Source organism: Salvia splendens, chromosome 13 (genome assembly GCF_004379255.2).
Source record: "Salvia splendens isolate huo1 chromosome 13, SspV2, whole genome shotgun sequence".
Taxonomy (NCBI): Eukaryota; Viridiplantae; Streptophyta; class Magnoliopsida; order Lamiales; family Lamiaceae; genus Salvia; species Salvia splendens.
Genome location: NC_056044.1, coordinates 27,825,269 through 27,852,731, shown reverse-complemented (window position 1 = coordinate 27,852,731; position 27,463 = coordinate 27,825,269). Strand labels below are relative to the sequence as shown.

At 38.5% G+C, this 27,463-nt stretch overlaps 3 protein-coding genes and 1 long non-coding RNA gene across 5 annotated transcripts; 1 reads left to right on the top strand and 3 right to left on the bottom strand.

Annotated features, from left to right (window-relative positions):
• Positions 1 to 2,005: 2,005 nt before the first annotated feature.
• Positions 2,006 to 12,959, bottom strand: LOC121762673 (histone deacetylase 5-like). Of its 2 annotated transcripts, none has more exons than XM_042158629.1 (14): positions 12,629 to 12,959; positions 12,109 to 12,310; positions 11,498 to 11,644; positions 11,291 to 11,403; positions 10,420 to 10,631; positions 10,142 to 10,206; positions 9,807 to 9,977; positions 9,622 to 9,705; positions 9,395 to 9,515; positions 3,438 to 3,562; positions 2,958 to 3,151; positions 2,733 to 2,862; positions 2,532 to 2,596; positions 2,006 to 2,437 (listed from the first exon to the last, which is right to left on the bottom strand). In XM_042158629.1, exons 1-14 carry the CDS (start codon positions 12,814 to 12,816, stop codon positions 2,272 to 2,274), a joined length of 1,983 nt encoding a protein of 660 aa, XP_042014563.1. In that variant the 5' UTR covers positions 12,817 to 12,959; the 3' UTR covers positions 2,006 to 2,271. The 2 variants fall into 2 exon arrangements, with proteins under 2 accessions (XP_042014563.1, XP_042014565.1); XM_042158631.1 differs by having other exon boundaries at positions 3,438 to 3,559.
• A 720-nt stretch (positions 12,960 to 13,679) lies between these two features.
• Positions 13,680 to 16,008, top strand: LOC121761109. Its single transcript, XR_006041933.1, has 3 exons — positions 13,680 to 14,156; positions 15,442 to 15,503; positions 15,584 to 16,008. It is a non-coding gene; the product is annotated as an uncharacterized LOC121761109 (long non-coding RNA).
• Positions 16,009 to 20,757: 4,749 nt separating this feature from the next.
• Positions 20,758 to 22,654, bottom strand: LOC121760998 (PLASMODESMATA CALLOSE-BINDING PROTEIN 3-like). The gene is made up of 4 exons (XM_042156579.1): positions 22,405 to 22,654; positions 22,094 to 22,333; positions 21,787 to 21,820; positions 20,758 to 21,171 (listed from the first exon to the last, which is right to left on the bottom strand). The coding sequence occupies exons 1-4, from the start codon at positions 22,463 to 22,465 to the stop codon at positions 20,952 to 20,954; spliced, it is 555 nt and encodes a 184-aa protein (XP_042012513.1). The 5' UTR covers positions 22,466 to 22,654; the 3' UTR covers positions 20,758 to 20,951.
• A 402-nt stretch (positions 22,655 to 23,056) lies between these two features.
• LOC121762367 (flavonoid 3'-monooxygenase) lies at positions 23,057 to 26,319 on the bottom strand. The gene is made up of 3 exons (XM_042158227.1): positions 25,764 to 26,319; positions 24,015 to 24,449; positions 23,057 to 23,905 (listed from the first exon to the last, which is right to left on the bottom strand). The coding sequence occupies exons 1-3, from the start codon at positions 26,217 to 26,219 to the stop codon at positions 23,264 to 23,266; spliced, it is 1,533 nt and encodes a 510-aa protein (XP_042014161.1). The 5' UTR covers positions 26,220 to 26,319; the 3' UTR covers positions 23,057 to 23,263.
• Between the last annotated feature and the right edge of the window lie 1,144 nt (positions 26,320 to 27,463).

Here is a 27,463-nt window from a genome sequence, read left to right as displayed (position 1 = left end):
CTGGAAACATATATGTGTGAGATTTTTAATTAATAAAATATAATTTGGTGTCTGATGATGATTATCTAATTAATACAATAACATTACAGAAAGGTAGTAATTAATCAAGCTTCTAAATGGGGAAAGGTTAATTTGTCCAACAACAGAAACATGATAGGGAAAGCTAATGTAAATCACAAGTAATAAAAAACAAATTGTTCACCTCGCTCAATACAAGGTTAATTGATGCTTATTGACAATAATTAGTAACCATTGCCCCTAATAATGAAACCCTCGACCAATAGTTAATCACTTAATTAATCATTTCTAATTAAAATATAAAAAGAGTTTTAATAACAAGTTAATGCACGGACTTTCATCAAAATGGCAAAATAAAGAGTTTCAACAAATTAATTCTTAGTTTTTTTACTGATTAAAATAGTTTTACTGTTATTTGCTGTTGACAGCAAATTAATTCTTAATTTTTTTTGACAGGATGATAAAAATAATATAGTGTTAGCTAGTAAGGATATTCTAATACATTATATTCAAAGTAGCACCATAAAAAGACTAAAATTATGATGAATATTTATGTTACTTTATGAGATTGCCTCCATTCGAAGTGATCGACTGGGCATTTGTATAATCATTTAAATATTTAATTTGTTTTAACATATTAACATTCATTTCTCTGATCAAATGTCTACTTGTCGTTTTCAAATGTTTTCTTTTCATTGTAAATTTGTAATAATTTTCTCTGTTGTAAGTTGTAACATAATTTTAATATTCTGTTGTACCATATGAAGTTGGGAGGAAGCAAATTCCGATTATTTAATATGTCGCATGTGCTTTCGGTATGGGGTTTAATGAATTAGTAATTAAGTGTGTTATGAGTAAAATAAATAATGTAATGTGAGACTCATTTTAGGTAAAAAATTAGTTAATTGACCTAAATATTTTAATGAGTTACTGATTAGTAATTTAAGTTTTATTAAATGTATTTTTAGTAAATAAAATTAGATTTGGACATGACAGTCATGTCATTTTTGTTTTGTTTCTCTTTCTCAATTGTTGTGTGATTGATAAGATTCGAAACGCTATTAAGATTCAATTTTACTAATGTCTAAAAATCATAATTAGATCTATTTAGATAGCATAATTTTATTTCATGATTAATTTAAAACTTTCAAGACAAACTAAATTGATGGTGGGGTTTGGTCAAATCAAATCAAAACTTGTGAACAATCTTTCCTGTAATGGACCACTTTTTAAAGAGTTTGAACTTACAAATCAAGCTTTATATGCTGCCCAAACAATTATGGCATGTTTGGTTACACCTTACCTTGGGTTTAGGTAAATGGGTATTATTCTAAATTAAAGGTTGCTTCTTTTACCACATTTTTCGCTTTTTCATCACCTATTAAAGTAGACAATATTCATTAGACTCGGGGATTCTACAAATAAAAGTAACAAATATTTATTTTCTATGCAATATCGACTCTTTGTGACAATATTAGATTTTCAAGATCTATAATGTGGACAGCCGCACCAAGCCGGAAAACCAATCATAAATAGAATGTCTTAATAAACTAATTGTAAATTAATAAGTGCTAATTAAAAGTTAACTATACATCAATTAAATTGATAATTAATTAATTATAAGAGCAAATTGCCAGAAAAAAAAACCCTAAATTTTGGTCAAAATCTAGTCCATCCAACAACTTTAAAAATCAGTCAAAAAAATTAAATATGAATATGTTCTCAAGTATCCCACGATTAAAAAATGCTAAACAAATTCAAAATTTTCGGCTGATTTTTGTTGGACGAATCTGAATTTTGGCCAAAATTCATAATTTATTCATCAATTTGCCCTAATTGTAATTAGTGATTAATTAATAACTATGTCTGAGCTCATGTAGAAAGACCCACTTCAGCATATTGGGCCAATCTTAGGGCTTTTCTCCATTTACAAGCCCACATGTCTCTATCTCCATTTCTCCAATGTAACATTACTACATTAGCATCCTTACTCGAAATATTAATAATAATATAATAATGATAATAATATTGTAATGAATTAGCATGTTTTACCATAGTAATCAGCAACAGAAAAGGTTGGCCTAACAAAGCAAAGCTTAACCTAAAATCACAACGGCCATGATCTAAAGCAATCACTACAAGCCTACTCATGGCAATTCCAATAACTTAGCCAAATCACTAAAACTGCACAAGAAATGCCAAAAACCACATAAAATCTAGCCAAGAATTTAATGATATGCACAGATGAGGGGTTCACAGAGGTTTGGAAGATGCTTCCTTTATGTAAGCGGAGGCTTCCTCTTCCGATAGCTGCTCCCCTTCAACGAGCCCTGTGATCAAGGTATTAGCATACTCCTTGCATGGTGGATTGATCGGGAACTTGCCAGATATGAAATTGTCCACGTCAGAGAGACTGCACCTGCACTCAGGCGAGCAACGAGGCAAGATCAGTGTGTGCTATTATGAACTGGTGATATGATACATGGATTATGGATATGGGGATGTAAACTTACGTCATTGTGAGAACTGGAATATCTCCCTCGTTTCCTAAGTAAACAACGTTATGGTACCAACCCCTCTGCATTGAGCCAAAATGTAATCACTAATCAGAAATGTTTCACTCCATTTTTGTCATGTGCAGACGAAAAAATAGCGTAGGTTAATGATGTTTTAGACATTGGTTTTGGTGTAGCTTACAACGTGACCAAAAGTACCTGCACAAGCTCCACCAAGATGGATTTTTCAGTTTGAATAGTCTGTAAAGCGGCTGAATCAAACAAAGGATGACTCGTTTCCAGGTTCAAACCGTTCTCCTGAAGCAGCACGTCATTGAATTGCTCCAGCCTAATGCAAAGAAATAGCATCAGGGAAACAACTTCGATAGAGATACATGATAATTGGAAGATCTTAAAATCATGTGCCAATAGGAAAAGGCATACGTAATTTTGTAGAGGCACAAGTGAGTTTTCTCCTGCACATTACTATTGGGATGGAGGAAAGCAACACCTCCTGGACCCCAGGTGGCAGTACGCTCTCGTGCAAAGAACAAGCGATGAGGGAAAGTTTTCCAAATGATCCCTTTGGGCTTGCTTTTGTCCATTGAACCCACACATAGCCTCATCATTCCTTCTACCTGGAACACATGGATTACAAAATCGAGCATATGAGTACATGAAACTACTAAGCTATACTCTCTCGATCCATAAAGATTATATAACGTTTGACCGGCACACGTTTTAGGAAAATAGTTGGTGGATGTGTTTTTAGTGGATAAAGGGTATAACCAGGGTCCCACAATGAAGAAAAGGTGTGTTTTTGGGCGTTCGTAAGGTTGGGATATGAAGTAGAGTATTAATTTGTTTCCTACAATTTCAATTTGTTGAACACAGGTGCACATAATGTTAAAGTCAGATCTTTACCTGTCCACCTTCAATATAGCAGCGAAACCTCGACATTTTCATGTTTGATCCATAGGATGCATACCATACATCAACTTTTGAAAGCTCTGATCTCCATGAAGGTTTCATATTCGCTTCCTGGTCTACTGATAGGAGTAAAGGCAGTTCAACGCAAGATAAAGAGAACAAAGGGAAAACAAAAGACGAGAACTTAAATTTAAAACTTAAAAGAAGAACAATCCTCCGAAGAGGGCAAGACAGTCCTCCGAAGATACCTTCCTAAAACACTTTCTTTTCAGAGATATCTAGCTCATATAAAAGATGAGCTATTTATAGGACTTCTACGAACTCTATTCTAGGAATGTAGATCAACATATAAGAGCATGTTTGGTAGGGTAGATATTATATAACTCATCTATGTTTGGAATTGTATGACCAAAAATATAATTTTTGGTCATAGAATTCCATACATAGATGAGTTATCTACCCGACCAGACATGCTTTAAGTAAACAACGAAACAAATCCTCAACGTTTAAAGTAATTTTCAACAATCACCATAATAATGAAAATAATCTCAAATTAATCTCAAGAGATAATGGAGATCACTAGTTTGATCTATATCATTTACATTTAGTCAACACTTCTAATACGGGTAAAAGCTGGAGGGTCTATAAGCGTGGAGATAGGAGGGTAGTTTGGCCGGCTGAGGGAAACAAGGAAGCAGCTGGAAAGTAGTTCAGCCAGCAGAGAGAAAGAAGGAGGCAGCTGGGGAAGTTGAGAGAGAGAAGGCTGTTCCTATTTTAATGCATTTCGAATTCAATAAGTTAGCAGTTCCTAAATTTGTGTTGTAACCCTAGCGACTTAAAAAGCTATAAATAGATGTAAACCAAGAAGAAAAAGGGTATCTTTTTGGAGGATCAATTTGTGGACGACGTAGTTGTTAGGCCTCTTCGTGAGGAGTGTTACTTGTTCCTTTCTTTCAATAAACACTTTGAGTTTTCCTTTCCTAAAGCACTAGCCTTTACTCTTTAACAAATTGGTGCGGTGACGATGGTTGTTTCGAGGACGGATACGCGACTGGATGGGTTGGAGAAGGCTACAGAGGAATTCAATGCTCGGTTACAACAATCAGACGAGCGGGCAATAACTTTGGAGGCGAAGGTCGGCGCCATGGTGGCAGAAATCCGAGCAGGATTCGCGGCGATCAACGCCAAATCCGGTGGTCCGGGTACGGGCGAGAACGACCCTCCGGAGAGCTCAGAGTCGAACTCAGCGCCCACGGGAGGCAAGACACCATCACCGATGCCGACTTTTGAAGGGACTGATGCCCTGGCATGGCTGGCACGGGCAGAACAATACTTTCTGATTGCGGAGACAACCCCGGAGAATAGAGTGGGCATCGCGATGGTGGCACTGGCAGGACCAGCCCTTCCGTGGTACCAGCTACTGCGTAAGCGAGTCCCAAATCTCTCGTGGGCTCGTTTTGCACGTGAACTGATGAAGCGTTTCGGCAGTAATGGGGCGCTGGACGAGTATGAAGCGTTCGCTGCGGTGCGACATACCGGATCTCTTGTCGACTACGTGGCTGCTTTCGAGGCACGTCTGGCGCAGGTTCCCGACATTGCCAGCCACCAGTACCTCGGGTTTTTCATGGCGGCCCTCCGTCCTGGGGTTCGCCTCCAAATGAAGGCAGCGAAGATCACAACCTACGAGGATGCAGTCGAACTGGCATTGGACATCAACTCCCTCACAGCCGCACACGCCCCAAAGTCAGGGCAGTCGACCACACAGGCCAGTTCCCATTCCAGGCAACCGGCGGGATCCTTTTCGAAGGGATATTCCCACACCTCGCCAACAGTGTCGTCAGGTTCATCTCGACCTGGTCCGAAGCGTTTCCGGAACATGTCCACGGAAGAATATCAGAGACACATCGTGGCGGGCACTTGCTTCAAATGTGGATTGAAATTTGGGCCGACTCATAGGTGCCCCCCCAAGACTCTGAATGTTCTCGTCTGCGACAACGACGACGGGACATCAGACGACAATCCGTTTGACGAACAGGAAAATGCAGACCCGGACCTGGAACTACAATTGTCGGAGTTGTCCCGACATGGGATCGACACGGCGCGAACCATGAAGCTTTTTGGTACTATCGGACAGGAACAGGTTAAGGTTATGGTGGACAGCGGTGCCAGCCATTGTTTCATTTCGGAGCAGCTCGCCAGTTCGTTGAGGCTACCAATCACCTCGACCTCGCCGTACTCCGTGCTACTGGGAGACGGGACGAAACGGCGCGCCAACGGCATTTGCCATCAGGTGCCCTTAACGATGGCGTCGGAAACATTTTCCCTATCATGTTACATTTTTCCTCTCCGCAATATTGATGTGATATAGGGGGTTTCTTGGCTGGCCTCTTTGGGAAACGTCCTAGCTAACTGGCTGCACTCATCAATGAAATTTTCGGTCGACGGCAGGCTGGTAACCATTCAGGGAGACCCCACCCTTATGCGCCGCGCATGTTCCCCCTAGGACCTTCGTTCCCTTGACGCCGGGGACTGCTGCTGGGTGCTCCGGTCAGTGGAGAAGGAGGCTGGACCGGACGGGTTCGGGATCAGTAGCTTGCTGGCCGCTGCTGCCCGCTCCCAGCTACTGCAACTGGTGGAGGCTTTTCCCTCACTCACACGCCCCGATCCAGGGCTGCCGCCACCCCGCCACACGGACCACCAGATCCCTTTGTTACCCGGGGCAGACCCCGTATCGGTCCGACCATACCGGTACAACCACCTGCAGAAGGACGAAATGGAGAAGCTGGTGGCGGAGATGTTGGCGTCAGGAGTAATACAGCCAAGTACCAGCCCATACTCGAGCCCGGTTCTTTTAGTCCGCAAAAAAGACGGGTCATGGAGGTTCTGCGTCGACTATAGGGAGCTAAACAAGAGGACAGTGCCAGACAAATACCCAATTCCAGTTATCCAGGAACTCCTCGATGAACTGCATGGAGCTAGATGGTTCAGCAAAATCGACCTTAAGGCCGGCTATCAGCAGATTAGGGTGGCTCAAGCCGACGTGCATAAAACCGCGTTCCGCACCCACTCAGGGCACTACGAGTTTCTGGTCATGCCGTTTGGTCTCACCAATCCACCGGCAACCTTCCAGAGTCTGATGAATGAAATATTCCGCCCGGCGCTACGGAAATCCGTCCTGGTCTTCTTTGACGACATCTTAGTTTATAGCGACTCTTGGGAGGCCCACATGGGTCACTTACGGCAGGTGTTCGACTCCCTACATGCCCACTCACGGGTAGTTAATCCGAAGAAGTGCCTTTTGGGACGCGACAGCGTGGAATACCTCGGCCATATTGTATCCTATGATGGTGTAAGGATGGATCCAGCCAAGGTCTCGGCGGTACTACGTTGGCCGACCCCAACATCTCTAAAAGGCATCCGGGGATTTCTCGGCCTCACCGGGTACTACCGTCATTTCATAAAGAATTATGGTAAAATTGCAGCTCCCCTGACCGCCCTCTTGAAGAAGCCGTAGCCCCCCCCCCAACCAAACCACGTTGGAGCTGGCCAACTGACGCAGCAGCAGCGTTTGACGCCTTGAAGACAGCTCTAACCTCGGCCCCCCTCTTGCGAACGCCGGATTTCTCCAAGGAATTCACTATTGAATGCGACGCGTCGGGCCGGGGCTTGGGCGCGGTTCTGATGCAGGAGCGCCAGCCCGTGGCTTACTTCAGCAAGACATTGGCAACTCGTTGGCTCGCAAAATCAGCGTATGAGAAGGAACTTATGGCCCTCGTTCTCTCCATCCACCATTGGCGCCCGTATCTACTTGGTCGTCGTTTTATCGTGCACACAGATCAACGGAGCCTTCGCCAACTGCTGGCACACCCTCTCGCGACCCCGGCGCAACAAAATTGGGCTGCCAAGCTATTGGGATATGACTTTGCTATCGTCTATAAGGAGGGGAGATTGAATAGAGCCGCCGATGCCCTTTCGCGACGGGATGAGACCTCGATTGAACTATCAGGGATCTCTAGACCAATTTGGCCGGAATGGGCAGCCGTCCAGTCGTCAATCACCGCTGACCCGGCATTGGCCAAGATAAGGTCAGAATTGGAGGCAGAGCTTCCGTCGAAGGCCCACTACGAGTTGATCCACGACGCCTTATTCTATAAAGGCCGACTAGTCATTCCACCGCATTCCCCGTGGATCCAGAAGCTGCTGGCAGAGTTCCACATCACGCCAAGTGGCGGCCACTCGGGTGCCTATCGAACTAATCGCCGAATAGTCTCTAACGTCTATTGGTCGGGAATGATGAAGCAAGTCACTAACTTCGTCGCCGCCTGCGCAACTTGTCAAAAGAATAAGTCAGAAACCAAATCCCCGGCTGGTCTCCTGCAACCTCTTCCGATCCCGGACAGAATTTGGGAAGATATAAGTATGGACTTTATCTCCGGTCTACCCAGGGCAGGCGGTATCGATTGCATCTTGGTCGTCGTGGACCGATTATCGAAGTATGCTCACTTCATCGGCCTACGCCACCCGTTCTCGGCCCGACAAATGCGGACGTCTTCACCAGCGAGGTCATCCGGCTCCATGGCATTCCCCGATCAATCGTTTCCGATCGAGACCCCATATTCCTAAGCTCGTTCTGGCGAGAGCTGTTTCGCGCCACCGGGACTAAACTCAAGATGAGCTCGGCATATCATCCGGAAACGGATGGATAGACCGAGGTGTTGAACAGATGCCTGCAAACATACCTGCGCTGTTTTTCGTCGGAGAGGCCTAAGCATTGGTATAAATGGCTCTCGTGGGCGGAATATTGCTACAATACGAGCACTCACTCGGCGGCGGGTACGACTCCCTTCGAGGCGGTTTATGGTCGGCCACCGCCGACGATCCATGCGTTCCTACCATGGGAGATTCAGGCCCAAGCCACCATCGACTGCCTGCGCGCGCGCGACGAAGCCTTGGAACTTCTAAGGCACCACCTTCGTCGAGCTCAGGACCGAATGACTGTATCGGCAAACAAACGCCGCCGAGATGTGGAATACGGCGTAGGCGACCTGGTTTACTTGAGGTTCAGACCGCATAGGCAGGCCACCTTATTCTCCGCCCGAAATCGGAAGCTGGCTCCTCGCTACTTCGGCCCTTTCAGGATCGAGGCTCGGATCGGCAGCACTGCCTACCGCCTGCAGCTGCCGGTTTCCTCTCGCATCCACCCGGTTTTTCACGTTTCCCTTCTCAAACGAGCCATCGGGGAGGAGGTGGCTGATCCGACGTTACCAGACGGGGTGGTCGAGCATGAACCCCCATTCCTTCCTGAGGCAGTATTAGACCGTCGCTCCGTGGACCGCGAGGGGGACTCGGTAGACCAGGTGCTAGTCAAGTGGGGCGACTTGGATGAGGAGGAAGCCACCTGGATGGATGTGGCAGACGTTCAAGGCCAATTTCCTTTCTTCAGCCTTGAGGACAAGGCTGTTTCGACCGGCGAGGCAGTTAATACGGGTAAAAGCTGGAGGGTCTATAAGCGTGGAGATAGGAGGGTAGTTTGGCCGGCTGAGGGAAACAAGGAAGCAGCTGGAAAGTAGTTCAGCCAGCAGAGAGAAAGAAGGAGGCAGCTGGGGAAGTTGAGAGAGAGAAGGCTGTTCCTATTTTAATGCATTTCGAATTCAATAAGTTAGCAGTTCCTAAATTTGTGTTGTAACCCTAGCGACTTAGAAAGCTATAAATAGATGTAAACCAAGAATAAAAAGGGTATCTTTTTGGAGGATCAATTTGTGGACGACGTAGTCGTTAGGCCTCTTCGTGAGGAGTGTTACTTGTTCCTTTCCTTCAATAAACACTTTGAGTTTTCCTTTCCTAAAGCACTAGCCTTTACTCTTTAACAACTTCATTCAGCCCAACTACATCATGATTCATGAAGCGCCACACAACATTTTTTATTTACAAGAATATAATGTTCTTGTTACCTTGACTATCTAAGTCGATTTTCAGGTTAGATAAAGGTTGTATGACATCCTCAATAGTCGGGACTTCTGGTACGGAGAGAACAATGTCTTCAGTTTTGTCTTCATAATCAGAGCTCAAGATCTGGAATTTGAGAGTTTATCAGGACAGTGTTCTGTCTATGCATCATGTCACCACCAAAAAACAAAAGTAGCCGATTTAGAAATACTGGAGGATAATAAATTCTTACCGCAATTTGAGTTGTTTTATTTATCGTCTTCTCAGGTAATTCTCCACCGAGTACCGGCCAATATGTGCTTAGTTCTCGGCGTACCTAACCAGATAAACCGAGTGAAATTACTGACAAATCATAACATGAAGTCACATTAAGTACGTTAATTCAACTAGTTGAAAGCTTCGGTATGTAAGCGTTACCTCTTGTATCACACGCCATGTAGAAGCAAAAGGGTAAGCCTCTGACACAACATTAGGCGCCTTGCCGTGAAGCAATACATCAACACATGCCCAAGCAGAAGTTGCTATTGAGTTCAGATTATATCCTCCTTCGAGTGCCATAACAATCTTTCCCCCAGCAAACTCCATCAACTACATCAAGCATCATATGCAATAAAGTAATTAGATAAAAATGATACTAATATCTGAATTGATGGCTAGGCACGATGAAGAGATAAGAGATACTGAGCACACCTATGTAATAACAGAAAAGAAACAAGACAGCAGAAAAATAAGTAACTATTTCAAGTACTAACCTTGTCTAGCATAATTGAGTATCCATGTGGAGTAATACGACAGCCCCCCAGTGGATCCCCTATGGCTGTTCAAATTCACCACAAAAACTAATTCATAAATAGACCTTTACTATTTCATAAATCGGGTGAACATGAAAATTCACAAAAGTACACAACATCGATGCACGAACAAAGAATTTGAAGTACAGATAACTCAAAATGATGAATTACAAAAGACAAGAAGCATATTAAGAGATGCATAAGGATCAGCCACTAAGTTCATTAGAAAATCAGCTAACCTGCATCAAACCCGGCAGAGACAATTATCATGTCGGGATTGAATACCTTGGCAACAGGAATCAATATGTTGTCCCAGAGAGCAAGGTAGTCCGCATCTCCACACCGGCCATGCTCCCAGGGAACATTAATGTTGTGACCTGCGCCTGAATCTTCCCCAGTCATGATATATGAGCCATCATGACCAGATGGATAGAATGTCCCAGAATCGTATCTAATAGAGGCAATAAAAAATCAATAAAATCATCCATCATGACAAGAAACAATATCACATATAGTATTAAAAGCCAATATCACATTTATTGATTTGGAAATTGGAAGACTTTCTTTAATCAGGTTCCTGTTATAGAGAAATAAATAACTATAAGAGGCAAACTCCATAACTTGGTTAGATTGGGGAACTATATAACCCAAAAAGGTAAAAAGTTCACATTCTAAGAGTATATAATGATTATTATCATTTATAAATGACGACTGAATCAAGGTAAGAAGATATAAGAAACAAGCACTTATATAAATCTATTTTTAAGTGCAGTCAACAGAACAATACAGGTAGAACAACACCAGATTATGGCTGGGGAATCTTTACTGAATGGAATGTTTTGAAAAGCTCCACAGCACTTGGACCATTGCAACATTATATGTTTATTGTTTTTCAAACTTCTGATTTATGCTCCCATCAAGAATATATTTTTAAACATATAAAGACTTCCAGACACAATGGTATTCTAGAAACATCAATAATAATATATTACATGAATACAAACCACTCCTACTTTATGAGAAAACGCCTTGCTTGTTTGTCTTACAATCGCTGCACACATTCTTCTCTAGAAAAAAATATTAAAACTTGAGCTGAAAACTTTCATGTACCTATGCACTGAAAAGAAAAGTACTCGAGGGTCTTTGTAGAACATCTTTTGAGTACCATTTCCATGATGGACATCCCAGTCAACTATAAGGATTTTGTTGATCCCCAAATCCCTCTATGGTACGAAAAGTAGTCAAAGTTCAATAACAAGCAAGGGAAACGTACAATGTTATGAACAAGCCCAATTAAGACTTGAAACTGATACTTACTCTTTCGTTCAATAGATAACTTGTGGCAATAGCAACATTGTTATATAGGCAAAAGCCCATCGGTTCACCTTCCACTGCATGATGACCAGGAGGCCTCACAATAGCGAAGGCTGAATCAAGTTCCCCTTTAGCAACCTTTTCTGCAGCCTATAGTAGAAAATGAGAGAGTATAGGGATAAGAATTTTTCAAAATTTATGATAAAATTATACATCAAAAGTATAGACTACACTGCTAATAAGTCATAACTATTAACTCATAAGTAACAACATATATCCTTCATAGGAGAATCTCAAGGGTAATGTCAACTTGTCAAGTTTTCTTGCAAAGAAGTAAATGTGAGGCAGAGGGAGTATTATCAGCGAGAGAGACTTATGGAGATTTCCAGGGAAATCAAGCTTTATAAAACTTCAAAACCACCTGATTATAACATCTGTCTTGTTACTTTCAGAATCATCCTGTTTAAATAATCTAGAACTGTCAATGCTGAATGTTTATTCAGAAAATACCTTTTTTCCAAAACCAACTGATTGTTACTTTTTCAACATGTGTTTCACAGCAAATTACATAGAGCATTAGCGCGTATCCGCCTCAACAATCTCAAAGGCCATACCTCTATGACAGAGCCAGCAGCAAGAGAGGCAGCTTCAGTTGAGCCTTCACTGAAATATATGGAATTAAACCTTGCAGCAAGTCTTGACCTCTTTGACTCAGAGTTTACGGAACTAATACTCTTGATCAAACTGATATGTTTTTTGGTGTGAACCAACGCTAAATGATTATCCTCCACATCCTTGGCCTTCAAAATAATGCATCTGCAAAAGGTAAAATTAATACAGTTCAGATCATGTCTTCATGTTAAAACACCCATCTTTCTAGAGACCATAATCAGAAACTCCAAGAACAACCAAACAACAAAGTTTAAGTAGCAAAAATAAGCTGACAAACTACTACTAGTAATGAACGAGCATCAAAGTCAAAACAAGGAAATTTTGATACATAATTACAGGATTAGTAAGAATTCCACAACAAGTAAACACAAAATAGAAAAAGACAGCAACCAACTGAGAATAGAGACCAAGCACAAGTAAAAAAAAAGTAGAGTCTTGATTTTGGGGTAAAAAAGAAGGGACCTTTTGGCGAGGCCAGAGGAATTGAGGAGGCTCCAGATGGCCAGAATCCGATCAGGGCATTCAGGGTGATCCTCTTCAGCAGGGGCGTAGTGTTTGCATATGCGCTCATCAAAAATCAAACCCACCCGTCGATCTTCACCGCCGTTGCTTCTGCTCAATGAGCTCTCAATTTCACCATTTGACTCCATCTCTCCACCCCTACTTTTGAGCGAGTGACAGAGAAGAATGAAGAAGAATCCTTCTTTCCCTAGAAAAAAGTGAATGAATCTTGTAACTGAAACGATTTGTAATTTTCCCCCTATTCAATTCCAATTAAATCAACCAATCCAATCGTCCCTATTTCTTTGTTGGCGTAATTTTATTAGATTTTTATTTTATTGAATTAAAAAGCCTTATTCAAATTGGAAACAGTTTTAAATCAATATTGTGAAATCAACTAGTAATTTATTTTGTTACTGTAAATAAACAAATCAATTTACAAGAAAGTTGCAAGATTCCATCTTAATATACAATTATACATTATGTCATGAATTTGAAATTTGAATGCAAGAGATGCAAGAACCATAAAATTTTACATAATAAGACTAAATTTAGAAATTTAATAGTAGGAAAAAATAAGAACTTGTTTTTTGTAAGGATCATCTTAATTCAGAACAATTGTAAAATTAGTCTGTCTATGAATTGACTACTAAACCTGAGGTTTGATTGTTGCAATTGTATTTTTGTGATCTTTACAAGGTAGGTCAGGGTCTGGCTAGCCGAAAGGTACACGAAGTATTTGTACAGGTGAATATTCACTTTTTAGTTCGACTTTTTGCTCAAATTGAGCTGAACCGAAAATCGGAATTCAGCTAAATGAGAATCAAACCGAATTATAAGAAAATCAAACTATCAAACGAAATCTGAACTGAACAAATTGCATTCACTACAATAAATCGTTAATGACATTTTTTAATGCAATTAAGAACGCTAATTTATATTTCTAAATATACAACCAATGCATCAAAAAACATCCTTATTGTTGGTGTCACAACTGAAACTAGAGGACGTAAATGACAATGTTTTAAAAACCGGACAGGCCGGTTGGACCGGTTGGACCGGCCGGTAGGCAGTCCAATCCGATTTGCCTCTAAAAATCGCCTGTAGGTTGACCCGCCCAAAATCGGTAAAACCGGCCTGTCAAACCAGTTGGACCGCGAACGGGGAACCGATTCAACTATATTTAAATATTTTTTAAAATCATATTTTGTTAGGGGTTGGGGGTCTTTGGAAGAATTAGTTTCATTCCCTTCACTTTTCAGAAAGTGAGCGCCGACCCCCCACTTCCTCTCTCAAGTTCTCCACACCTCCCTGTTCCGCCGCCCACCTCGCTACCTCCGGCGCCCCAATCGCCGAGCCCTCCCGGACTCCATCTCTCTCGTTGCTCCTTCTCTCTTGCCCTCCCATTGCCGCTCGTCTCCTCTCCTCGATAACATCCAACACCGTACATCGCCGCCTCCGCTTCCCCATCGCCGTCGCGCATTTAGAGGTTGGTCAGCCTTGCATTTTATTCTTCACTGCTGCTTTTTTCCCAAAGATTAATGCTTTATCTCTTTTATACTAAACTAATTTTACATTAATGGAGTAGCACTGAATTCGTGGAGGAAGGGAGTAGAAATTATGTATATATATTGAAAATTTGAAAGCTTTTAGTTTGAAACAATGGTATGTATGGATGTGTCTGTTTCTCAAATTTAAGTAGCACTGCTACTGGAGATGCAGACTCCTTGTAGTATAATTAATACACTATAATTAATACACTATGTTCGGGGTTTTTCTGTTTTTGTTCTAAACTAGAACTTAGATTCCGTGTTTGTTCTAGACTTTTTTTTTGTTCCGGGTTTGGGAGAGACGCATGACCCTCATGCGTCTCCTTTTAATGAGACGCATGAGGATTATGCGTCTTTTATAGAGACGCATGAGGGACATGCGTCTCTCATTTTTTTCAATTTTTTTTGAACGACGCATGACCGTCATGCGTCTTAGGGAGAGACGCATGAGGGTCATGCGTCTCTAATACATACACTGCAGTAGCATTATTATTCATGCTAGTGTGAATAGTGGAGCTAGTGTGAAAAGTGGAGCTAGTGTGAAAAGTGGAGCGTGAAAAGTGGGAAAGGTGGCGTGAAAAGTGGGAAAGTGAGAAAGTGGAAAAGTAGGCTAGTAGCATTATTAATACATAGATGAAGCTGTTTTCCTTGGTCTGACTCCCATCGTTCAGCACTGCCATCACAAAATCGTGCGTAATGAGTATATGTAATATCTCAACCAACAACACAGACATCACATCATCATTTTACTAGGCTTGTAGACCTTGCGTATTACAATATTCATACAATATCTCTCTCCAAAAAATAGCAATCATTACTCAGTGTATGTATCAGAGACGCATGACCCTCATGCGTCTCTCCCTAAGACGCATGACGGTCATGCGTCGTTCAAAAAAAATTAAAAAAAATAAGAGACGCATGAGGATCATGCGTCTCTATGAAAGACGCATAATCCTCATGCGTCTCATTAAAAGGAGACGCATGAGGGTCATGCGTCTCTCCCAAACCCGGAACAAAAAAAAAGTCTAGAACAAACACGGAATCTAAGTTCTAGTTTATAACAAAAAAAGAAAAAACCCCACTATGTTCTCTTTAGTTTATGTTGAGGTTTGTTTTTTGCTTTTTTTTTCATATAAATGTGTAGTGTTTGTTCAAATAAAAGACAATATGATCCGATTGATTATGAGTGTATTGACATAGTAGAGTTTTGGGTGATTGATGAAGATGCTAATGAAGAGCTTGATTATGAGGAGTTGGAGGAAATGTTAGATGAAGAACAAGCAAAGGTAAATAAACTTTTATAGATTTATTTATAATTTCTTGTGTTATTGTGTTCATTGCTTGATATTGTTTAATCTTTATGTAGATGATGAAGATGATATAATGGGGATTAATGATGACGAAATTGATTTGTCAAGATTTGATGATGATGGAAATACTGGTAGCATCAACGATGGTTTTTGTGACTTGAGTTGCATTAAGCTTGAAGTTGGAAATGAAAGTGGTTGAGATGATCACTAAGTATTTTGTTTTGAGTTCGTAGCTTGGTATTTTGATAAAGACTTATGTATTTTGATAAGGACTTATGTATTTTGATAAAGACTTGTGTATTTAGATATTTGAACTTATTGGTCTTGTGTATTTTGGTATTTGAACTTATTGGTATTGTAATGCAAGCTGACCAGCATAGCATGGCATGGCATGGCAGTGTATCGGAAAATACTTGAGATGCATTACGTGGCACCAAATCTGCCATTTTTGATATTTTGATAATGCTATTTTTATTTATTATTCACGTCTTTTATTATATATATTTAATAATATATAATATATATATTTATTATATATTCCGGTTCAACCAGTGATTTAATCGGTTGAACCGGTTGAACAGTGAACCGGTAACGGCGCCGGTTCGCTTGCCGGTCCGATTTTTAAAACATTGGTAAATGGAAACATCCTAAAATATAAAAGATTAAGTTAATTTTTCCTAAATTAAGGAATGCTTTCTTTTGTGTCATGGGTTGTTAATTTTTAAAATTTTCCAACACAAGTGATTCCATCTCGATTTTTGCATCCTTAAAAAATACTTGTATCGATAAACATATCCAAAAAATCGAACTCGAAAACTGAAATTGCAGTATATCAAAAAACAAAAAAATCCAAAAATTATTTTCTATAATTAATAAGTAACATATTCAAACAATTACATAAAATCTAAATATTATTACATTTATTAATATAAATCAACACAAATAGTTTTTTTTAGGTATAGTAGATAGAATATATCCACACTAAACCGCACCGAAAAACAAAATTTTGCCACAAAAATTTAACCGAACCGAAAATCGAAAAAACCAAACCAACTTTTAAATTTCGGTTTGATTCGAATAAAATATATGGTATTTGGATATAATATGAGAAATCTAGCAGGATTGTTTAATGGTTGATTGCTTATTTACCTTTCCCACTTTTACGGCCAGAGGTTTTTGAGAGCGCGATAACTTCTTTGGCACTGATGTATTTAGTCTTCTTAGATTCATTTGATGACTTTCTACTATGTGCGCCTAGCTGACCACTTTTGCGAACTTGCAATGAGGAAGCCTCCGAGCATTTTGTACATATCCAGTTGTCGACATGCTCCTCAAGAACAACTTTCACGCAATACCTGATATCGGGATAAAACAGTCCACTTAAGGGAAAACTATTTATAGAACCCTGAATTCTCACAAAACAAAAATTCATAAACTGAGAACTTTTTATATCTGAGTTTTTCCCTTAAAGTTAAACCTCTACTTCCATTTCACTTCCAGAAAAATAAGACACAACCCGAGAATGTTATAAACAAGAGGAGTCACAAATTTAGTGAGCAACCGAGAGAGAGAGAAAGAGAGGTCATACATATGCTCGGTATATATTTTACATGAACTGCATGTTATTAATGCATCGGCAACACCAATATCACCACAGATATCGCAACACACCTGAAATTCGGAACACGCACATTATATGCCTTATAAGTTACTCCTTCCGTTCCATGTTAATAGAGTCATTTTTCTATTTTGTGAAGTTTCAAATTAATTGAGTCATTTCTATTTTTGGCAAAAAGTAATTTTCTCTTTTACTTTATTCTCTCTTCATCTCTCTTACTTTATTCTCTCTTACTTTTTCCACCATCCATTTAAAATACTATTCTTAAACTCCGTGCCGAAAAAAATTGTCTCTCCTAACAAGGAACGGAGGGAGTATAAATATGTCTTTCTTCAGCATTCTATCAAAACGTTTTTCTAATCATTTATAGAAAATGGAGTTTCATCATTGTTTTAGCCATTAGAAAACACATGTGAAAATCAAAGCCATTAATATAATCAACTTTAGATTCTCCATATGTAGATAGCTAACATTAAAACAAAAGGAGACAAAGAAATGTCTATGCCATCAAGCAAGGGCATTTAAACTTTCCTGGAATCTTGATGTGATTATTATAATTCAGTAAGGCATGTTCAGTTTGCAAGAATATATCTCATGACTAAATATATTTTGGTTCATGATATTGAATCTCACTACTTAATCCTAGATGGATAATCATATGATAATTAGTCATAGATACCCTCTTCCAACTAAAATACTCTCATAATTTAATCCTATATAGATAATCATATGATAATTGTTCATAATAATCAAACGACACCTAAAAGGTTTTTTAGCCATTGTTAAATAGTTGAATTCAGATGCAACAACATTAGGATTTGAAGCCTGAGATGCCATCAATTTGTGTGTGTACTGTGTAGCATGTGAAGGACAAGCAAATGATATTAAAATTTAATCCATTTAGAAAAAATATAAAGCCTAAGATAGTCTGTTTACATGGCCCCATATTCAAGCACCAAAGACACCGCTAACAAGACACCGCTAACAAGGATCATTACAAGTCCAGAGCCTTTGTCCTAGCGTCGAGGAGCTTAGACATTATTGCATGCAGTGCATCAGTTGTAATTTCCTCCTATCTATAGTATAGGAGTTTATTTGTAATTTCCTCCCTTATAAAGGAGTTATTTTTGGAAAAAAAAACAAAAAAAACAAGGATCATTACGAAATCAGACTATTTTTTTAGATAAAAAATAACTTATAAAATCTCCATTAAACCATATTACTTAGCTTAATTTGCAGCTAAAACATACACCCACACGTTTATAGACATAACATTATCCTTACTCCTACAGTATAGGCAAATTTCACCAATAAATTCAACAAAAATACTTGCAATTCTGCAACTATAAAAAATTCAAGAAAAATAGCAGCAACTACAACTGTAAAAATGTACTTCAATGCATAAAGTAGGACTCAAGTAAAACCAAATAGACAGTAAAAAATGAAGAAAGTACGATAAAGGTGGAGTTTTCTCACCATGTTGGAAAGCAAGTTAAAAACAAGTTGGGAGAGTGACTCTATTCCACCAAAGTCTTATTTAGTGTATTCCTTAGCAAAATTTACCAGGTGAAATATAGTGTAGCACTCTACATGTGTAGTGGGTATTTAAATATAATCTGACACTACCAATCCAACTTATAGAAATTACTAGAAATTCACATTCAATTGAAAGATATTATACATTTAAATTGTTGTGTGCTACCAACTTTTACTTTTTTGGATGAAAACCATGTAATGAAATTAAAAAAAGTGTAATATTATTATAAAAAAATTGTATTTGCTAATTTTTTTATCAAGTTACATTTTCTGTTAATCTGATGCTACCAAATCAACTTATGTAAAATATTAGAAAATTGACATATTACAAGAACTTATAATATTAAATTGTTGTATGCGGGAAACTTTCACAAGATGAAATCATTAAATGAACTAAAAATTAGTGTAATGAAATAAAAAAAAAAGTACTTTTGATTTGTTTAATTTTTCTATGATTATGATGCTACCAAATCAACTTACATATATTACTAGAAAATTCTCATCTATAATTTATACTCCATAAATTATTATAGAGAATGCGATTTCGAAGATATTATAGAAACCAAGTTTTTCGAAAATGAGTCGCTATAATATGATAAAAATTTGATTATCCGATAAAGAATTTAAAATGACATTTTAAGAAAAGCAAATTTTATCATTGTGTGACAAGAATTGTGTGACAAGAGGTTGTCAAAATTTATGGGAATTATATGAATATTTAGTTTTCCAGATTTGTTGATTTTAATTTTTTTTATTACTAGAATGAGCTTCTTTATAAAAGTAAGACTGGACTAAAAATGCTCGACTCTCATTAAAAAAAAATAATATCCCAATTTTTTTTTGAAAAAATTTGTTAGGTTTTCAAGTGATTATCGAGGCCAATTCTTCATGAATTACGTTCATCGTCATTAAAGCCAATTATCATATCAGCGGTGGAATCAATATATTGTTTGATAAGACAATTTAAAATTTGTAGAGAAACTTCTAAAAAATTCCGGGCAGAATCAATATGTAAATTGAGAAGACAATTTGAAAATTTGTTAGACTGTGTTTGGTACACGGAATTGGAGGTGTGGGATTGGAATTGAAGCCTTCAATTCCAAATCTAGTGTTTGGTATTATAAAAATTATTGGATTTGGAATTGAATTCCAATTCCAAATCCTCCAATTCCACAATTTGAACTCCATAATTCCAAATATTCACACACACACACACACTTCCATACTATACATACTTCACACACTACACATACTTCACACACTACGCACACTACACACATTTCACACACTACACATATTCCACACACTACACACAATACACAATTCCACACACTACACATATTTCACACACTACACACAATACACACACTACACAATTTCAAACACTACACACATTTCACATATTTCACACACTACACACATGTCACACACTACACACACTTCACACATTTCATACACTTCACACATTTCCCGAAGTTCACACACTACACAAATTTCACATACTACACACAGTTCAAATGTGTGGTGTGTGAACTGTGTATAGTCTGTGAAATGTGTGAACTGTGTGTAGTGTGTGAAATGTGTGTGGTGTATGAAATAGGTGTAGTGTATGAAATGTGTGCAGTGTGTGAAATATGTGAAATGTGTTTAGTGTGTGCATTGTGTGTATATTTATCAAACATGTCAATTCAATTTCATATCAATTTTCATTTTACCAAAAATAGGATTTGGAATTGAATTATAATTCAATTCCTTCCAATTTAATTCCATAGAATTTCAATTCCAATTCCGTGTACCAAACGGAGCCTTAGAGAACATTGTAAAACATTCTTTTGTATAAAAAAACATGGTTCGTTTGTATAAACCGTAATGAATGAATGAGAATTACTAAAAAAACAAAAAAAATTAATATCATTTGGTTCAGTCTGAATATTTGATTTTCGAGTATTTTTCTCACTCTTAATCTTAACGAGTCACATTCTCGAATGATTAATCAGTTGTTTCTTATATCTAAATACTAAAGCAGTCTCAATTAGAGAGGTGCGCTACATTAATACATGAAAAGTTACAACATCATAACACCAAAGATACTTTAATACCACAAAAGAGAACCAATCTTTTTATTTTCGACATACATAGTCGAAAATAGACAGGAATTTGTACATAGGTTCCATATAAATATATACTATGGCATTACCCTAGGTAAATAAAAATAAATAGTCATCGTAGTTTAAAAGTCATCCTCGGAAAGCTTATCAATCCCAATAAAATCAAAAGATAATTAAAATCAAGAGCAAGTAGAAGAGGATGCATTTAGGAACTATAATTGTTCCACCGTTGAAGTTATTGTTGAAACCTGGTGTTCCTAGACCATTATTAACCCCTCCCGTTGTAGGGGTTGTTACGAGAGGCGAGCCGCCATTGGCCGTTGTGACTGTGGGTATGGCGGTACCTGGTGTTTTAGGAGTTGTTGTCGGAATGACGCTGCTACTGAAAAAAAAAGAAGAGAAATTATATATAATCTTCTTGTAGTTTTATTAAAAAAACACTATCTAGCGTATGGTACTTGAATAGGAACGAGCATATTAAATTCTTTAGTAAAATGCGAAAGAATAGTTAACTATGTACTCGTAATTAATTTCTTTTGGTTTTATGAATTTTACTTATTGAAATTTACACACATACGACTAAGCAAACATAAAATTGAAGGAAGCCTCTAATCACAGTGGATACCCATGTTGAAATTTTTACCATCAGTTTTTACCTCAACTAATTTAACATATAATAAAAGCTAAATAAAAACGTCAATAATAAAAACAAAGCCGCAAATTTCTGACCACCTTTTAATAATGAAGATGGCTTGAACAGGGAAAAAAACAAAAGTTAAAGTTCATAAAAGTGGTACTGATGTGCCCTTCCAAAGATGGTATTCATCAGTCAATCTACAATTTAATTTATTTAGGTGATTAATGTATCATTTTGCCACTTATCTTAAATAAATACATAGATATACATGTATTAAAAAATATAGGGAATAAAAGTTAATTTATAGTATTATTCATAAATCCAAAGAAATAGTAAAGCATATGAGAAAATCTGTATCACCTTGAAGTGGAAGGAAAAGCACAGCCACCAGTACCTGAAAAATCAATTGAATCTCACTTTTATATATTAATTTTAAAATAAAATATAAGTGAAACGAGTTAATTGAGTGTGAAAGGAGTAGTAAAAAATGAAATGAGACAAGTAATAGCAAATGAAACAGATGGCAAAATGAAACGTGCTCGATCGCGCACATCTTTACATGCACAACTGTGTTAATGCTTAGTCGGAAGTGGTCCAACGTTGGGTTGTACACTGTGCATGATTTCTATGCGAATAAAAATAAAAAAAAAGGAGTGAGAAAACTGACTAGGGTCAGAATTGACGACGGCAGCAGTGCCGGAGAAATCACAAGCGAGAGGCACCTGACGGTTCCTCTGGAAGTAGCTGTTGACGGCGTAGTTGCAGTGTGCCCTAACAGTGTTAGGGCTGAAACAGGGGCCACTTTGGCGGGTCGGGTTGCAGTCCGCCCCGGATCCACACGCGTAGTCCAGCGTTTTCTGCAACACCGCGTCGCTCACGCCCTGTTTGCACACGCACCACGTTGCACCTGCCAAAATATTAAAACTTTGTAGTGCTTTTTTTTGTAGGTATAATCTCAACGGCTGAATGTGAGCTTACTGGAGCGTGCAGCAATCGCGAGAAGCACTAGCAGAAGCAGAAGCGGAGAAGAAGCAGCCATGAGAGAGAAGGAATTTTGGTAGAGTGTGGAATGGAGTGGAGTGTTCGTTGCTTTTTTTTTATTTGGGGAGAAGAAAAAGTAGGGGAAAATAGTGCCAATTCAAATAAAAGTTGGGATTCTTAAATTTGATTTATTGATTGTTTGCAAAAAGAATAATGCAAAAGTTAAAGTAGAAAATCATTGCTAGTAGAATGATGATATGCATAGATTTGAATTTGTTTGCAAGAATGTTGTTGACAGCCATGCTTTTGAATACTGATTTTTAAGGTACATGTCTCGATGCCTTGTTATTTATTGACTTGTAAACTTGTAAATGAGCAGATCACTTTTGAAATTGCATGTAAAAGATTGGTCTGATAATATATGAACTTTTAACCTCATTATTTTTACCTTAATAGGAACAAGACTTCCTTCGAGGCAACGACTCTAAATAGAAAGATATGTTAATTGTAGGGATGTAAATAGACTTCAAAAGATAATATCACTCATATTCATTCCAACATACTATTTGTGTTTCTTGAGACTTGCTCACACACATAAGCGTTAAAATAGGTAACTCAAACTTCAAACTTGCTAGCGGAGAAGAAAATCTTACCAACTAAGTTGTACTATTTCATTATCATGTATCGGTGTTATAGTTACAATATACTATTATCATGTGTAATCTATCAATCTTATACAAAAAAAAACCCATACTTTATTAATTCAATAATAATCATTGCAATCCAACAACTCAAGTCATAACTTAGTATTGCATCACTCACACGGATATAATATAAACTTGTATAAAAGCACAAATTAGGCTTTGTAAACATGATGGGCCAATCTGGGCTTGGGATGCACTATCAAAGGCTCGGTCCGTTGCAAAGTCAGCCCATAAGCTTCCTCCATATTGAGTTTATGGGGCAAAAGCCCATCAGCCAACTCAAAATCAAACGCATGGATCATAGTGGCAGCGAGTAGTTGGACCATCCTTATTCCCAAGCTCATACCCGCGCAAATTCTTCGGCCTGCCCCGAACGGTATCAGCTCGAAATCATTGCCCTTAACATCGACATTGGACTTGTCCCCACCCGGCAGGAACCGGTCAGGCCGAAACTCGAGTGGATCGGCCCATTGTTCCGGATCGCGAGAGATGGCCCAAACATTGACCAAAAGTGTAGACCCCTTAGGGATGTGGTATCCATTTATGTCGCAACTATTCTCCGCGATTCTCGGAAGAGAGAGGGGCGTGGACGGGTGGAGCCGAAAGTTCTCCTTGATCACACCTTGAAGATAGACGAGTTGAGATAGGTCTGACTCGGTCACAAACCGGTTCTTACCCACAACTGAGTCGAGCTCGTGCTGAGCTCTGCTCAGAATATCAGGATGAAGTATGAGTTCGGCAATAGCCCACTCAACCGTGCTCGATGTTGTGTCTGTCCCAGCAGCAAATAAATTCTACAAGAATACTACTATTAAAAGAAGAAAAAACAGTTGTATCTTGGATCAATTAAAAAAAATACGATTCGACTATAGTGAAATAGGGGGGATGATAACAGTGACATACCAAAAGTAATGCTTTAATCTCCGTGTCAGTGAGACTGTCCTCGCCATCCTTGAGCGATATCAACGTGCTCAACAAGTCCACGTGTCCTTTATTCTGGTCGTCGATCTTGTGGTCATCGACGATCGCGGTAAGGAAGTTGTCGAAGCGTGTGTGCAACTTCTTCATCTTCGCCACGACGCCTTGAAGATCGAATCTCTCCAGCGCCGGGATGAAGTCGCCGATGTTGAAGACGCCGCCGAGCACCATCAGCTCCAACACCATGGCCTTGAACTCCTCCGCCTTCTCGTCTCCGCCGCCGACGTGGTGACCGACCACCCGCTTCCCCATCATCACGCGCGATATCGCGTTCGTGGCGCACACGTTCAGCATCTGCCCCAGGCGCACCGGCGTTTGCCCTGCACCCGCTAGGGCGCGGCAGAGAATCCCCACTTCTTCCTGAATAAATGAAGATAGCAACAATAGAGCACATTATTGTCGGTAGAGCTTATTTTATTTCTTTATTATTCAAAATAATTGTGAAGTAGTACTCCTACTACTACTATTGAATCATGTGGTCACAAATTAGCAGAAAATCTAATTTGGAGTGCGCGAATAAATGTGCGTGTATAGTCCCTCTATATATTTAAATCTAATTACTATTTGATATACTACTAATTTAGTTAATCATTTTTAAATCTAATTAATATCTACTTTCAAACTAAAATTACTAAATATTACTCCACTTCCCGCTCGACTTGGATGTGAGAGACATAGTACGAGTACTTTATATGGAGTATACTACAATCTCATTTTAGTTAATAATCGAAATTAAATGAGACAGTTGGATGAGACTGTTTGTGTAATCAATAATCAAACCTTTGTACCTACCCAAAATGTAATATTTGCATCATTCTATTTTCGAAAGGACAAGAGTTCATACCTAAAGCGTGAATCTTATCCAAAAAAGAAAAAAAAAGAATAAAATTTTGGATTCTCAATTTTAGATTTATTTCAATTGGATTTTAGAGCTACTATGTAAATACACGGATAATATACTGTATTTAGTTAAGACACGCCACACTGGCCAAGTTAAACAAATAACCCCAATTTAATAATAACGAGAATAAATTATCAAATAAATCATAAAAAAATTATTAAATTATATAGTTAGTCTCGAGAGATGAAATGTGCCATCCGATTTTAAACATGTCACTCACCACATAAAAATAAAGGACCATTTCATCTAATTTTTTAAATTCTATACCAAAAATTTGACCATCTATCGTTATTCAGCAATTACCCCACTAAAAGTAAATGACCATTTTTATCTAACTTTTTTAAAGCCTACACAAATTCCCTAATAGATTAATCTATGAGAACAATTACTACTATATCATCACTAACAAAGTATAGTCATGTTAACCACCGGAATGTAATCAAATGTAAACTCTAAATATTGTGCAAGCTTCAAACTATGATCTGGACCGTTAGAAAATATCAACAGATGATAAAATATTATCAACAAAAAATGTCAACACAATGTCAACGGTTGATATTAAGTTGACATTGTGTTGAAACTGTGTTGACATTTTTTGTTGTTATTATTTTATCATCCGTTGATATTTTCTAACGGTTCAAATCATAGTTATTAGTTTCTACAATATTAGAGTTTGCAATTTATCACTACCCTATTAACCACCTCTATTAATTCACAACACTAAATGCTGCCTAAATTTAAAAAAAAGTCAATTTACTCTCTCTAACAATCACCTGTCTAACATGGCGGAAGTCGTCGAGGGCCTTGGCGGAGAAGAGGTGGAGCGCCGAGATCTTCCTAAACAGCCTCCACCGCGGCCCATACGGCGCGAACACCATGTCCTGGTAATTATAAGCAACGTGCTTGGCGCCGGCGTTCGGCGGGCGGCTCGAGAAGTTGGCGTCGTGCGCCTTGAGGAACTGCTGCGCCACGCCGGCGGAGGCCGCCACCACCACGTGGGCGAACCCCATCTTCAGGTGCAGGAGGGGGCCGTGGACCAGCGCCAGCGCCGCCATCGACTGGTGCGGCTTCGGCCCCAGCTGCGGGAGGTTCCCCACGATCGGCCACGGCCTCGGTCCGGGCGGCAGCGGCGGAGAATTCGCCGCCCGCCGCCGTGAGAGGATGGTGTGGATGAGAAACCCTAGAGCCGCAGTGAATAGTATTAGGGATAGGGAGCTCATGATTTGCATATCCACGCCTGCTTTTGCTTTGTGTTTATATAAGTGTGTTTGTATTTATTTGGTACATTTGGGAGAGTCAATTGACATAAAATTGGTAGTAGTTAGCTCACATGAAATCTATTGGATACTTCGTTTCCAAATTTGTGAGATGACATACACTTGATCTCTTAGACTGTTAGCAAATGTTTTAAAAACAGGACCGGTGAACGAATTGGAGAAGCTACTGGTTCATGGTTCAACCGGTCCAACCGGTTTAATCACTGATTGAACCGTTATACTGTTGCAAATACATATAATTAAATATACAATATACAAATCATATTAAATTTACATATAATTAATTATATATCAAAAAAATTAACCTTATATATAATTAGTTGTTAATAAAAATATTAAAATTTAATAAATGATAAAATTTCAAAAAAAATTATAAATAAATAAAATTAATATATAAATGATTAGTTATTGTAGATAAAAAAAATTAATACTATATATATAAATAGATAAAGTTCATTTTAACTAAAAAAGCGTATTGAAAGAAATAATAAAACATGAATTTTAGTTATTTTAAGTAAAACTATATACTCCATATAAATTAAATATATAAAATAAAAATATTAATATCCGGTAACAATAAATTATAATACACAATATTAAAAACTATTAAACTCTATGTATATAACTCCTATATTATAAAAGTATAATTAAAATATAAGAAATATATATTATAAGTAACAATTTCTTACAAGAATATAAAATTAAATGAATTATCTTAAAATAATATAAAATTAAAATGAATTATTAGTTTTGGTGGAAAAAGACCTACATATTTAATGTATAAGAATAATTAATGTTTATAATATTTCAAATACCATGTTGTGGAATGGTAAAGGGGTTGGTATTTAGAGATTATGTCATGTATTCAAGCCCTATCAACAACAGATTTTAAAAAAATATATTTTGAAATAATAAAAAACTAGTTTCCGGTTCACGGTTGGACCGGTCCGACCGGCCGGTTTTACTGGTTCGTGGCGGTTCAATGTGCTAGTGGTTTTTAGGGGTGAATCGGACCGGACTGCCTGCCAGTTCGCGGTTGAACCGGCCTGTCCGGTCCGGTTTTTAAAACACTGCTTTTAGCCCGAATCGCTTAGTCGGCCAGACGCGGAGGGCTCATTGGGTGGGCTTCTTAGGCCCGGCTGCGCCCAGTCTTAAACATGAAAGTTAGGCTGAATTTAAGAGCACTAAGTAGTATA

Coding starts and splice junctions, on each gene's coding strand:
- LOC121760998 (XM_042156579.1), bottom strand. CDS start 22,465: ATGGCTGCTTCTTCTCCGCTTCTGCTTCTGCTAGTGCTTCTCGCGATT. Junction 22,334..22,404: donor CGCGATTGCTGCACGCTCCA/GTAAGCTCACAT, acceptor ATATTTTGGCAG/GTGCAACGTGGTGCGTGTGC. Junction 21,821..22,093: donor CGTCGTCAATTCTGACCCTA/GTCAGTTTTCTC, acceptor TTGATTTTTCAG/GTACTGGTGGCTGTGCTTTT.
- LOC121762673 (XM_042158629.1), bottom strand. CDS start 12,816: ATGGAGTCAAATGGTGAAATTGAGAGCTCATTGAGCAGAAGCAACGGC. Junction 12,311..12,628: donor TCCTCTGGCCTCGCCAAAAG/GTCCCTTCTTTT, acceptor TACCTTTTGCAG/ATGCATTATTTTGAAGGCCA. Junction 9,978..10,141: donor ACTCAATTATGCTAGACAAG/GTTAGTACTTGA, acceptor TGCTTGATGTAG/TTGATGGAGTTTGCTGGGGG.
- LOC121762367 (XM_042158227.1), bottom strand. CDS start 26,219: ATGCAAATCATGAGCTCCCTATCCCTAATACTATTCACTGCGGCTCTA. Junction 24,450..25,763: donor ACTTCCGCCATGTTAGACAG/GTGATTGTTAGA, acceptor TCATTTATTCAG/GAAGAAGTGGGGATTCTCTG. Junction 23,906..24,014: donor AGATTAAAGCATTACTTTTG/GTATGTCACTGT, acceptor GTATTCTTGTAG/AATTTATTTGCTGCTGGGAC.